This window comes from Felis catus, chromosome C1 (assembly GCF_018350175.1).
Source record: "Felis catus isolate Fca126 chromosome C1, F.catus_Fca126_mat1.0, whole genome shotgun sequence".
Lineage (NCBI taxonomy): Eukaryota > Metazoa > Chordata > Mammalia > Carnivora > Felidae > Felis > Felis catus.
In genome coordinates this window covers 33,880,065-33,894,080 of record NC_058375.1, presented here as the reverse complement: position 1 = coordinate 33,894,080, position 14,016 = coordinate 33,880,065, and the positions used below count along the sequence as shown (strand labels likewise).

The 14,016-nt window shown below is 50.0% G+C and overlaps 1 protein-coding gene across 3 annotated transcripts in view; it reads right to left on the bottom strand.

Annotated features, from left to right (window-relative positions):
• The window catches only part of CFAP57 (cilia and flagella associated protein 57), a 79,678-nt gene that overhangs the window by 616 nt on the left and 65,046 nt on the right, over positions 1-14,016 (bottom strand). Inside the window, exons 23-24 of one of the 3 annotated variants that reach the window (XM_023258585.2) lie at positions 8,737-8,960; positions 3,743-4,781 (exon numbers count right to left, since the gene is read on the bottom strand). In XM_023258585.2, the coding sequence (XP_023114353.2) occupies positions 8,746-8,960 (215 nt within the window). In that variant the 3' untranslated portion in view covers positions 3,743-4,781; positions 8,737-8,745. Of the gene's footprint in view, positions 1-3,742; positions 4,782-8,578; positions 8,961-14,016 lie in introns of those variants that run through there. The other 2 variants (XM_011284678.4, XM_019836828.3) reach the window with 2 other exon arrangements.

Sequence of the window (14,016 nt, the reverse complement as noted above, 5' to 3'; positions counted from 1 at the left end):
TCATCCCTGGATTGGAGTCCCTACGAGCCCCTTGATCAGTCTCCTTAAAGCCCCAAGTATGTGACTGCAGTAGGCTTGCCTCCTGGATGTGGTTCCTGCTGGGGGAGGTGGGATGGGAGCCCCCCCCCCCCCCCCCCGAGGAGGAGGAGGGAGAGGAAGAAGGGGGGGAGGAGGAAGAGGAGGAGGTAGGGAGGAGAAGGAGGAGGGGGAGGAGGAGGAGGAGGGGTAAAGGCTTTTCAGGAGTACACCAGAGCTCCCCTGCTTAAAACTCTTGCAGAATCAACACTTCAGGATATATGCCACACTCCTTTGCAGGGCTCACACAGCCCCTGCCATCTACAACCAGACCAGTCATTTGCCACTGGCCCCCTGCCATCCAGCCAGATTGCATGTCATGTCATTCAGTTCTGCATGCTCTGTCCACTGTTTTGCCCTTCTGGTTGGTTTTTGAACTCAGAGTTCCCCTGCATGGGGTACATCCTGCCACCCAGGCTCCGTGTGGCCAACTCGAATTCTTTAACTGTGATGTCACCTCCTCCAGGAAGCCCTCTCGGACTTTGAGGCCGGTTTAGGTTTCTCTGGTGCACCATGGCCCCTGTGCTTCCCCCACAGCTGCTCTTGGTGCATGTGCTGTAATTGCCCCTATTTACTTACTGGTCACCCCCCCACACCCCCCGCACCCACACGGTGGCCTTAGTGTCCGTTTTGCTAACCATCATGACCTTAGAAGCCAGCATTTTGCCTGGCACGTGGGAGGTAACCAATAAATATTTGCTGGAGAAATGAATGTGTGAGGTGATAGATGCAGGGAGCGTGTAACACAATGCTGGAAGGGCAAGTTTGGCGGGTTGCACAGGGACGTAGACGCCATGGTAAGGCTCTGGACTCACTTGCGGTGCCCCTGGAGGATTCCGAAATATACCAGAGACGTGGCCAGGGCTCTGCTTCTAATAGGGAATCCAGCACCACCCACCGCACATGCTTTGGGTGGGGAAAGGGTGCCTGCTCGGAGGTGGTTGTAGACTGTCCCCCGTCTCCTGGGTGGAGCCCCTTGTAACACCCCTTATTCTCTCTCCTTCTGATATGGATGGAATAGACAAGAAAAACAAAATCAAAGTCTTCTTCCCATTCTCAGCTCACAAAATAATTCTTAAAAAAAATTTTTTTTAATGTTTACTTGTTTTGAGAGAGAGAGAGAGACAGATTGTAAGTAGGGGAGGGACAGAGAGAGAGGGAGACACAGAATCCGAAGCAGGCTCCAGGCTCTGAGCTGTCAGCACTGAGCCTGACTCGGGGCTCAAACTCATGAACCGCGAGATCATAATCTGAGCTGAAGTCGGATGCTTAACCGGCTGAGCCACCCAAGTGCCCCAACAAAATAATTATTCTTGACCCGTCTTAGCTTCGTTCTGTGGAGATGATGGGGGAGCCAGTCACAACCTTAGAGCAGCACTGTCAAATAGAAATAGAACATGAGCTACATGTGTAATTTAAAATCTTCTAGTAGCCACTTTAAAAAGGTAGGGAAAAAAAGGTGAAAATAATATCTTACAATTTTTGTTCAACCCCCAAATATTTGCATTTTTTTTCTTTTTTTTTCTTTTTTTTTTAATTGCATTTTCCCAGGTTCCCCTTCAGGCAATGAATTTGGTGGAGATTAAGTGAGGCCAGGAATCTGCCATCTTTTTTTTTTTTTTTCAACGTTTATTTATTTTTGGGACAGAGAGAGACAGAGCATGAACGGGCGAGGGGCAGAGAGAGAGGGAGACACAGAAACGGAAACAGGCTCCAGGCTCTGAGCCATCAGCCCAGAGCCCGACGCGGGGCTCGAACTCACAGACCGCGAGATGGTGACCTGGCTGAAGTCGGACGCTTAACCGACTGCGCCACCCAGGCGCCCCTGCATTTTAATATACAAATGATTAAGGAGCTATTTCAGTCCGTTATTTTGTGCATCTCAGTTCAGACTAGCTACGCTGCAAATGCTCAATCACCACATGTGGCTCGCAGCTCCCTTCCTGGACAGTGCAGATCTAGATGGTTCTTCCCCTCAAGGAAAAGTTGGGGCAGGCTGGATCTCAGGGACAGCCATGTGACTGTGTCACTTTGTGAAGCATTGTAAAGGTGTCCTTTGCCCTGGGAGGAGCTGGGAAGTGGGGTGGGGGGAGGGGGGCCGGGTAGGGCTCACCTCTGTGTACTCCTCTTGCTCATGTCTAGCAATTATTTATCCTTCTGGTCCCAAGGAGGGGTTAGCCCAGCCAGCCAGCCATGGTCTAGCTGTCCTGGAAGGAGCTGGGGCAGGGGGACTCATGAAATTTTCCCTCCCTTTCCCCTGGGAAGTTTGAAAAAAACTTGTCGGGTAGGGGTAACAAAGCCTAAAACTTCCTCAGCTTAAACGTGGATTGTGTGTCTTTGTTTTCATTCTGGGTCTTATCAAGTAACTTGGAGTTCAAGCGGACAGGCAGGCTCCTTGCAGGGCTTTTGAACCGTGTCCCCAAAGCAGAGGCTGTGGGGGCAGCTCAGATGGGCAACAGTGAAAGCCAAGAGTAGGAGGTGGCCATGGGCACAGAGTGCAAAATGTGGGTTCTAGCTGGTTCATTAGATGGTGGGAGTTCTGAGAGGCCTGCCTCTCAAAAGAGAGGCCCTGTGGCCCAGTCTCCCTGCCTCTGCCACATTCCCACCGAAGGCTACTGTCAACCTGGTCTCTGGAGTGACCCTGTTCTAAGGCAGAGCGGGTAATGTCATTACTGTGCTTGCAAGCCTCCAGTGGTCCTCTTCTGCAGAGAAACAGTCCTCCCCCATCCTAAGACCCTCTCTGAGTTCCCTCCCTGGCTTGCTCATGCTCAGAGACTTTGCACAGGCTATTCCCTCTGCCTGGAATGCTTTTCTCCCCAAGACTCCTTCCTGCACCTTCCTTCAGGAATGTGCTTGAACAGCACCTTCTCAGGGAGAAGGCCTTCCAGGCAACTCTGTCTAAAATCACAGCCTTCCCCATACTTCCTATCCCTTTCCCTTATTTTATTTCCTTTGTTCTCTTTTGTTTCTCTGTAGCACTTCTCACTGCCCTGTATGCTATATATTTTTCTTACCTGTCTGGAACGTTGGCTCTCTACTCCCCGAAAATGTAAGCTTCATGAGGGAAGGGATTTGAGTCTGACTCATGGTATCTTCCCTGCTCCTAGAATGGGCTTGGCATATAACAGGTGCTCAGGGAATGCATGTTGAATGCATGTTGGAACAGAACATTGGTTTTGGAGCTAGATTGACCTTGAAGTGTCAAGCCCCAGCTCCAGTTCCGTAACCTTAGAAACATTCATTCTCTTCGGTTGTAAAACGGGGACAATAGTACTTAGTTGTGTGTGTGATTAAATAATGTAATCAATTCTTCTTTTTTAATGTTTATTTATTTTTGAGAGAGAGAGTGCTAGCAGGGGAGGGGCAGAGAGAGGGAGACACAGAATCCGAAGCAGGCTCCAGGCTCTGAGCTGTCAGCAGAGTCCGACGCAGGGCTCAAACCCATGAACTGTTGAGATCATGACCCGAGCTGAAGTCGGATGGTAACCGACTGAGCCACCCAGGCTCTCCCCCTGCTTTTGGCATTTAAAAAACATTTTTTTTTAACGTTTATTTATTTTTTTGAGACAGAGAGAGACAGAGCATGAATGGGGGAGGTCAGAGAGTGAGGGATTCACAGAATCTGAAACAGGCTCCAGGCTCTGAGCTGTTGGCACAGAGCCCAATGCAGGGCTCGAACTCACAGACTGTGGGATCACGACCTGAGCTGGAGTCGGACGGTCAACCGACCGAGCCATCCAGGCGCCCCTGCTTTTGGCATTTTAAAATCAGACTAGAGATTCCATTTCAGCTTTGGGGCATGTACTAATGAGATGCTGAAGTACCTAGCCCCACCTGAACTGGGGATGGAAAGTGGTCTGCAGAGAAGGGGGAAGGACAAGAGAAGGAGGGGTGGTCCAGCCAGGCCCTGGTGCAAGTTTCTTTTGAGGCCTGATTGTATCTCTGCCTTGAGATTCCCTAAGACCGCCCCCCCTTCTCGCCCCCAGCCCAGTGATTTCCCTAGTGGCTTAAACTGGCTGGAGTTGGGTTTTGCTACTTGTAACTAAAGAAGGGCATCCATAGTTCTTCTGTTCAGAACTGGACTCTCCCAGTCCCACTTTTAATACATTTATTACATCAGTACACACAGTAGGGGCTAGGTTAAGTCCTAGTGGACACCCAGCACCCCTGCCAAATCCCACATGAACAACAGGTACACATTCCTGTATCTGACTGGTCATCGTGGGGGATCGGGAATGTTAGTTCTTCCTGCTGCCTGGCACACAGCAGGGTCACCTCCTCGTACATCGGCTCCCATTCCAGTTCAGCTCAGGGGAGTCGGTATCTTAGGTGTGCTCAAAGCATAAGTGGATCTTGAACCTCCAATGGTCTAGAGGAGCTCGCCCCTACACAGCTCCGGGGGAAGGAACCCCACCCCTGGTCCGGACATCCTTCTCTCTGATCTTTCCAAATCCAGAACAGTGATGGCAAGGGAGTCCTACCTGGACACACACATATTCCCAGGCCCACCGGGGCTCCTCAGGCACCTCCTGGGAGCAGCTGTCGGGTAAGGACTGGTCATGCCTTGTGTAAAAAGCAGTGGGGAAAGGTAGATGCTGATGCTAGGACCTCCTGTGAGGCAGGGTCCTCAGTGCCAGGAGAACAGGATGGCGAGGGGAGGCTTGCTTGGGAGCTCACCCCGTCTGGCCACAGCCGATGCGAATGGTCTAGAAGAAGGACAGGGGAGCCAATGGGTGTCTGGGGCTCAGAAAGAGGATAGTCATCCAAAAGCACCAGCTGTCCCACCATAAATGAATGACTCCCTAGGTTAACAATGGACCGCAAGCAGAGGAACAAGAGTGGAGTTCGTATGCCGATGCCTAGCCACCTGGGTGACAGTAGAGTCCTGTAGGAGGAGGTGACTGCCAGGCCCACTCTGTCAATGAGGGGGTCAACTGGCTCTAGGGACCCTGTGAAGGGGGAGGTTCACCAGTAGGGTGAGAACCTCCCCTAGAGTCAGGATAGGCAAAGTGAAGGGAGGTCTCAGTGCAGCGGCCACCCCAGTCAGGGCCACCCAACAGCTTGAGGTGGGAACGCACAGGATAGACTATGGGAGGCAAACTGGAGTAGCTAAACCCTGACAGTGACTTTTCTATTTGTAACATGAGAGCCTGACTTCTCCTTTGATCTCTGAGGCATCCACTTCACAGAGGACTATCTCAAAAAAACACACTGGCAGCCACTGAGGTTTCTTTGTTTCTGAGATCTTGGTTGATTTTAATAACTGACCGTTTGAGCCACTTTCCCCGCCCCCCTCCCTACCCTTCAAATTCCCACTCTTATGTTTTAAACAGTGAGCCCACAAAACGCTAGGCCTCACACTTGACCCCAATAAAGCAGAATCCCAGGCCTGTGAGATGGCTCTCTCTCTCTTCCTCCCTTCCTCCTATCCCTCCCTCCTTCCCCACGACCTTGCTGTGTGGCCCCAGGTGAGATGTACCATTTCCAGGCCCTGTAAGTAATAAAGCTTTATTTTTTTCAAAGTTTCCTGATGGTGGTTGCTGAAGGGTGTCTTGGGATCATAGTAAGAACCACAAGGGTGAGTCTAGCCACAACGTTGGTTATTGATAGGCTGAGACTGGCATCAAACAGCAAGGTTGTACCTCTGGCTGCAAATTTGCCAACAAGAGGCCATCTGCCTGCCCCCCAGGCAAGTGAGGAAACACCCTGTTGACCTGCTGGCCCAAGTGCCAGGCTTTGCTGGGATGGGGCTCTCCGTTTCCTTCTGCCTTCACCTCCTTCTTGGCCACTGGACTCAGGGGAGCCTAGGCATCAGCTCCCTCTACTTCTGGGTTAGACTTGTGGAGCCTCACACTCCTATGACCTCCACACCTGGTCCAGGTTCTGTCTGGTGCTTCTCCAGAACAGGCTTAACGTGGTTGGGATGTGGAGGCCATGGACAGCCTGGGCTGTGAGTCTGGCCCTGCTGGGATGACGCTGTACCAACTATTTCACTCTTCCTGGCTTTGATTTCCTCATCTGTAACCTAACACATCTTTTTTTTTTTTTTTAATGTTTATTTATTTTTGAGAGAGAGAGAGAGACAGAGACCGAGGGAGAGCACGCGCAAGTAGGGGCAGGGCAGAGAGAGAGGGAGACACAGAATCAAAAGTAGGCTCCAGGCTCTGAGCTGTCAGCACAGAGCCTGACGCGGGGCTGAAACTCACAAACTGCGAGATCGTGACCTGAGCCAAAGTCGGAGGCTTAACCGACTGAGCCACCCAGGCGCCTCCCCTAAGGCCCATCTTGTAGGTGAAATGTGATGACTTGATTCTAAGGCATTTTTAGGTTGAAAACTCTGTCATTTGAATGTTGCTGCATCCAGCCACAGTGAATTTCCTTCTGGCTGAAGAGCAACCAGTTTTCTCTGCAGGTGCCTTCTTCCCGAGTCTTCCTCCCTCTCCCTGTGCTGGGCGAACTCCCTCAGTCCTGAAGTCAGAAGAATTCACTTCTCAAGGGCACCTGGTGGCTTAGTCAATCGAGTATCCGACTTCGGTTCAGGTCATGATCTCATGGTTTGTGAGTTCGAGCCCCGCGTCGGGCTCTCTGCTATCAGCACAGAGCCCTCTTCAGATCCTGTCTCCCTCTCTCTCTGCTCCTCCCTGACTAGCTCTCTCTCTCTCTAAATAAATAAACTTAAAAAAAAAAAAAAAATTCACATCTCTGCATCTCTGCTGCCACCATCTGGGTCCCAGAAGCTGTCCTCTTACTTGTAGTTAGCCATGGCGTCTTCCCGACAGCCCCCTGCCTCCACTGTCGGGTCCCTTCATCAATGCTCCACCCAAACACCCAAGACAGCTTTAAACACAGACACAGTCATGGAACCGAGAGCCTAGGAAGAGAGGCAGCATCACACCATCAAATGGGTATGTTAGAGTGAGGGTTCTGAAGGAAAACAATACGGTACGTGTAATCTACATGGGGAAGGAGGGATCAGGGACTACCTTTGTGAGCAAGTGACATTTCAGCTACCATCTGAAGGATGAAGTTCACTGAGTGAGGTGTGGGTACAAGAACATTTCAGGCAGAGAAAACAGTATGTGGAATGACCCAGAGGCAAGGAAGAACTTGAACTTTTATAAGAACTGGAAGGAGGCCAGTGTGGCAAGAGCCTGGAAGTGGAGGGCAGTGGCTCTCGGTGGCTTTGTGCTGGCCTGTGGACAGAGTCATATCTGTAATGCACCTTTAAACCCTGCAGCACCTAGCCCCGCTGACCTCCCTGATCTCATTTCAAGTCAGTTTCTTCTGCAAAGGTAAAGCCAATATGCTAGTTCGGAATGAAATCTGTGTCCCAGAGGGGCCCACCTGCCGGGCATGATAATGTAATGGGCTGTCGTCTCTGTGGTTGAATCAATTAGAGGGTGTCTGAATCTTTCCCTACTCCCTGAGCCTGGTCTCCTAGAGCAGAGGACATGCTGCGTACACAGTGGTCTGGAGGGGAGGAGCTGGCCACTGTGACAGGGTGTGGGCTAGGGGTGGAGGTCAGGGAGTTGCTAAGGAGCGAGTCCCACGTCGACTGCTTGGTAGCCTCTGCTGTGAGCCTTCCTTCTGATCTCCCCAGGCTTCAGGAGAGCTTTGCCAGGCGTGACAGCTACGTCTCAGCTCTCGCTGTGAAAACTAACCCAAGAGCAGTGCCCAGAGCTGGGGTAAAGCAGATTGGGGAAGATGGGGAAATGTCTTGGAGATGCCAGGTGTAAGACAGCCAGCAGGGACCAGCAGAGACCAGGGGCTTAAATGTTTGCTATTTGGATATTAGAAGGGTGTCTGGCTTCTGAAGGTGGGAGAAGACAAGGACATCTGGGTTATGTTCTTTTGCTTGAGTGCATAAAATGTCACTTTTCCTGGTATGTGTGACTGGGGCGCCCAGTACGGTGGCCTAGGGGAAGAGGTACCCTCCCCCCACCTCCATTCAAATGGAGGAGCAGGGCAGGGCCCTGCAGAACAAGAATGACCAGTGTAGAGTGCACAGAGTGCATGGGTGTAAGAGAACCCTCTGTAAATAGAGCTCTGCTTACAGTCCTCACCACAGGGTCAGCAGGGGATGGAAGGCCTGGGGGAACTCTAGTCACTTTGCCATGTTCATTACTTTACTGTCATCTTTGCACACATGTACAAATCCCCAGAAAATCTTACTATGCTTCATAAAGGAGAAGAAAACGTCGGTGGCTTTGTCTGGTCCTGACTGGGCTGCCAGGGGAGGAAGCCAGGTCAGAAGCGGCAGGCAGTGATACTTAGGGTAGGAGCAGGCAGCCCCATCCCGGGGGTCCAGAGAGGACAGAGGGGCAGCAGGAGGCCGGGCCCAAGTCCAGTGTGATCTCCGCAGTGACAGGCAGCCCTGTGCCTGGACCGGGACAAGCAGCGATGGCTTGGGATGAGTTGAGCCCCCTGCCCCCTCACTTCCTCAGGGTCCTCTCTCTCTCTATTCGCTCCCTGGCTCCTTGACTAAGCAGAGAGTTGGACCTGGTTGTGGGCAAACATCTTTATTCTGACCACGTCCCAAGTTCCCCAGGGCAGGAGAAAGAGGCTGGTGTGGCCAGTGCTGCAGGGACTGCAGGGCCAGCCCAGAGCCGGCCGGGGGACAGAGGCACAGGGCTTCCTCTGATGCAACTGCAGATGGCTTACCAGAGGGGGTCACTTGGTCTGCACCTCAAAGTCCACTTCTGACTCAAGGAGGGAAGGAAGCCGGACGACAGAGAGCGGGTGGAAGCCCGGGATCTGCTCTTGCTCTTGGATCTGCTCTCGGAGGCGCTGGATTTCTAGGCGTTGCATTTCGATGATTCTCCCAGTTTCTTCTTGCTCATTCAGTCTCATGGTGGGAGCGATGCTGGGCATGGCCTCGCTGGGCACTGGAAGGGATAGAGCAGGACTAATGTGGGCCTGGGCTGCCACAAAGCTCTTTTGAAACCAGCGTATCCCTCTTTCTTCTCCTGTCTCCTCAAATAGTTATGAGCACTTATTAAGGGACAGACAGTCCCAGATGCCAGGGGTAGAGATGGGCCATTTCACCGTGTAGCAGACATGGAGGAGTGAAGAGACACATTTCAGAGTGAGACACAAATGCTGGGCAACACCTCAGCCCAGTCTGGCTCCTGAGCCCCCCCAGTGGCCCCCGCTCATTCCCCTGTTCCCCACTCCCCAAGCAGGGTGGTGCTCTCTTGCTGACCTAGGTTGGCTTCCAAGCCCCCAGTCCTCCTCCTCACATAAAACTCCTGTGCCAGGAGCCAGACTCTTGGCACCTCTTGGGCTGGCCACTCACTCCTGCTCCTTGAGGACTCCCCACCCCCATCCTCCTGTCTCAGGTGCTGCCATCATCTTATGTGATGCTGACGTCCGCAAGGGTCCGTGGCGCGTCCCGTTCCCTGGCCCCCACAGGCTGAATCTCAGCATTTGTGTCCTCCGGCCTCCACGCCACGTCAACACCCATTCTGTGCTTCCCCTCCCTCATCACGCCCAGGACCCCGCACTTTGACGTCTCTACTCTAGTAGCCCATCAACCATTACCACCCCTCTGACAGCCTTCTCCTTAAGATACCTGCTCTCTGACTGAATGTAGATGTCTTCTTCCTGGACAGCTCCATTTTTGACCTACCAAATGGGTTCCTTTTAGACCCACTCCCTTTTCTATCCAGTTAGACCCACTGTGAGTTTCTTCTGCCATTTTCTTGACAGCAGCCTCGATACTCGAGATGCCTTGTCCTTCTGCCCCATACGCCCTGCACAGCCCAAACCCGAGATGGCTCAACCATCCATTGTCTCCATTAACACCTGGCCTGTTGCGTGCTACTGAAAAAAGTAACATATGAGATTCAAATTCTCGGTTTCCATCCCCAGATGGACTTCCTGTCCATAGTCAGCAAACTCTCAGTGACCCCTCCCTCCCACCGCCCCAACCCACCTGCCACCCTGGGCTTTTGAACTTTGGTCTCTAATTCCTTGTCCTCACTCTTTAAAGAAAATTATGGTCCAATGTAACTTAAAATTTATCATCTTACCATTCTAATTAATTAATTAATTAATTAAAATTTTAGTTAACATACAGTGCAATGCTAGTTTCAGGAGAATTCAGTGATTCATCGCTTACATACGACATGCAGTGCTCATCACAAGTGCCCTTTTCAATACCCAACACCCACCTAGCCCATCCCCCATCCGCCTCCCTCCATCAACACTCACTTAGTTCTCTATCGTTAAGAGTACATCTTACCATTCTCAAGTATAGAGTTTAGCCGTGTTAAGTACAATTTACATTGTTGTACAATCAATCTGCAGAACTCTTGTAAGAACACTTATGCCAGCATTCTGCTTTCCGTCTCTAAGACTTCGAATGCCCTGGGAACCTCAGATAAGCAGAATCACACAGTATTTGTCTTTTTTGGGTCTGGCTTATTTCACTTAGCATGATGTCCTCCAGGTCCAACTACGTTGCAGCATGTGTCCGATCCTTCCACTTTAAGGCTGAGTAATATTTGTTTGCATGTATACATCACATTTTGTTTATCCATTCATCCGGTGATGGGTGTTGGGTTGCTCCCGCCTTTTGGCTACTGTGAATAATGTTGCTATGGATATGGGTGTACAAATATCTCTTTGAGACCCTACCCTCAGTTATTTTGGGTACGTGCCCAGAAGTGGAATTTCTGGATCCTGTGGTAATTCTACTTTCAATTTCTTGAGGAAGTGCCATACAGTGTGGCTGCACCATTTTATGTCCCCACCAACAGTGCACTACGGTTCCAGTTTCTCCAGATGCTTGCCGACACTTTTCTCTTTGTTTTGAGAGCAGTCATCCTAATGTTGTGAGGTGGTATCTCATTGTGGTTTTGATCTCATTTCTCTGACGATTAGTGAGGTTGAGCATCTTTTCATGTGCTTGCTGACCGTTTGTGTATCTTCTTTGGAGAAATGTCTATTCAAGTCTTTTGCCCAGTTTTTAATCTGGTTGTTTTGTTGTTGTGACTGTTGAGTTGTGGGAAGTTGTTACAAATTCTGGTCATTAACTCCTTATCACATATATGATTTGCAAATATTCTCTTCCATCCTACAGTTTGATGCATGTGAGTTTTCAATTTTTATGTAGTCTATTTTTGTCCTTTGTTGTCTGTGCATTGGTGTCACATCCCAGAAATTATTGCCAAATCCATCCTCTCCTCCACTTTTTTTTTTGAGTTTATTTATTTTGAGAGAGACAGAGCATGAGTAGAGAGGAGCAGAGAGAGAGAGAGAGAGAGAGAGAGAGAGAGAGAGAGAGAGAGAAAGAGAGAGAAGGGAGAATCCCAAGCAGGTTCCGTGTTGTTGGCACAGAGCCTGACGTGTGGTTTGAATTCATGAAACCGTGAGATCATGACCTGAGCTGAAACTGAGAGTTGGACGCTTAACCAACTGAGCCACCCCGGCGCCCCTGTCCTCTCCACTCTTAACAGATGACATTGCCACCGACTTCACTGACGGTCTGTGTCTCCAACTCCCTGACCGCCATCAAGCTTCTCTCAGCAGAAGAGGGGTCTCTTTCCTATCCACTGCCAACCTCTTTCCTGCACACTAGAAAAGGACACCTGTTGGGAGCCAAGGAAGAGGGCATTTCAAGAAGAAAGCTGTCAGCAATGGCCAGTGGCCAGCCTCGCCTTACTTCTCTGTGGTCTGATGATGGGGCTGGCATTCAGAGTGCTCCACGCATCCCACTCTTCCCAAGAGAAGTCTAGGCCCTTCTCTTTTTGCCTTTGCTCCTTGACTCTTCTTCTTTTGGCAATTCCCAGGCTCTTGATCTTTTACTATTTCTTCTTTTTCTAGCTCTTGACCTTCATCCTCTTGTTGCTACTGGTTGACCCTGATCACCATCCTGTCAGTCAAGCTGTGGACTAGCCCTGAGAGAGCAGCATCCCTGGGAAGGCATAGCACACCCAGGCCTTCAAGCCCATCTGTCTGTGTCACTTGCCTCTGCCTAGTTTCTGTTTCCCTCTCCACCTGCTCCCTCTAACCTGGTTACCAGCATAGTCTTTGGACTAAGCTCTATGCCCTTCCCATTGGCCTTTAGGCCCAGCTACTTACTCAGTTACCATCTTATTGCCCAGGGAGACCTGTGTTCATGAGGCCACGGTTCTGAAGACACACACCAGACAGAACCCGGAAATATGCCAGCACTTTGCATTTTCCTTACTCTGCCCTGCCACTCGCCACACCATCCTCTCTTTGCCCCAGTGCCTCTCCAGGTGTTCTAAGGATCTTGATGCAGATGGTAGCTTTGAGGTCCTCTAGGCTGGGCAGTCACCGGGTGAGGTCAATGGACCTCAGAGGTTGGACACTGGGATGTACTGCACATGTACAGGACAGCTCGGGGTTGACATAGCTGCTGGCTGGTGGCTGGCTGCCAGACGCAGTTGTCTCCAGAAACATGCCCGATTTGGGTGACACTGTCCCATGAATGTTCCCAGGGGTGCAGCTCTGCCTCTTGAGACCAGTTCACATGGAAAATGGTTCAGTGGGCTCAATGTGGGGCTTTGGCCCCTGTCTCCTTCCTTGGTCTGTGAGCATCTTGAGGGCATGGGCTGGGCTTTTCCTGTCTCTTCTCTTCACTGCCCCAAATCTCTCCCATCCCTTTGATAATGACCTGCCTGCTCATCAGATTCGGTTCAGTCTTACAGGGTCCTCCTTGGATGGTCCTTCCACGTGCTGTGGTGTGTAAACCCTCCTGTCCTCCTCCATGGCTGTGCGTCGTTAGCTCTCTCCTCATGGGCCCCACCCCCACCTCGCTCCTCACATCCCCCCAAATCCCCTTGGTCTGTGCTCTGCTCTGACCCTGCCATCTACCAGAGCTGGACAGTCTCCTCTCTGCATCCTGCCCACAAGCTTCCTTTGGGAGATCAAGTTCTGATTTTAAATGATGGAAAAATAAGAACGTGATTACTAATACATTTGCATTCATTTCTACTCATTTCTATGCATTTTATGTTTGTGTCACTTTTTCCTTTCCTTTTTTGTCTTTTCAAAATTTAGTTCCACCCCCCCCCCCCCCTTACTGGTTTGGAAGATATACACACTCTCTCTTTCTTTTTCAATAGTTATCCTAAAAAGTTTAACAAGCACATTCAACTTCAAAGGGTCCAAAGTAACTCAGTGTCTTTACCTTCTTGCAAAACAATGCAAGACTTAGAATGCTTTAGCTCCGGGCCCCCTTGTTAAATGCTCAGTATTTTAGTTCTATCTTGGTGTTTCAATTCATAATTTGGACATTGCTCATATTGTTCTATACAGTTGTTTAGACTGTACATATTTACCTTTTCTTCACCCATCATTTCTTCTTGCATTCAGACGTCCCTCTGGAGTAATTTTTTTCCTGATATATATTCTTTAAAAGTTCCTTTAATGAGGTTTCATTGGTGACAAATTCTCTCAGTTTTTGTTTGTTGGAAAATTTTTTTTCCTTCTGTTTCACTGGTTATATAACTCTAGGGGGCAGTTATTACCTATTAGCACTTTGAAGACACTATTTCACAACGTCTACACGGTTTACATTGTTGCTGCTGGGAAGTCATGCATCAATTGAATTGTTAGTCTTTATATGCAATCTGTCTGTTCTCTCACTGCTTTTAATATCTCTGTCTTCGGTTTTCTATAGTTCAGATACAGATTTCTTTTTATTTATAGTGCTTCAGCTCCACTGGGCTTCCTGGACCTGATGATTGGCATCTCTCATCAATTCTGAAAAGCCTCCAGCTTTTATCATGTTGTTGCCTTTCCCCATTCTCTCTTTCTCACACTTCAGTTGGACGTGAGTTGGGTTATCCCATCCCAACTATACCTTTTGTCCCTCTGGGCTGCAATTTGGGTCATTTTTTCATTCCTTTAGTTCACAAAGTCTCCTTTCAGATATATCTAACCTATTGTTCAGTCTGAACACTGAGTCTA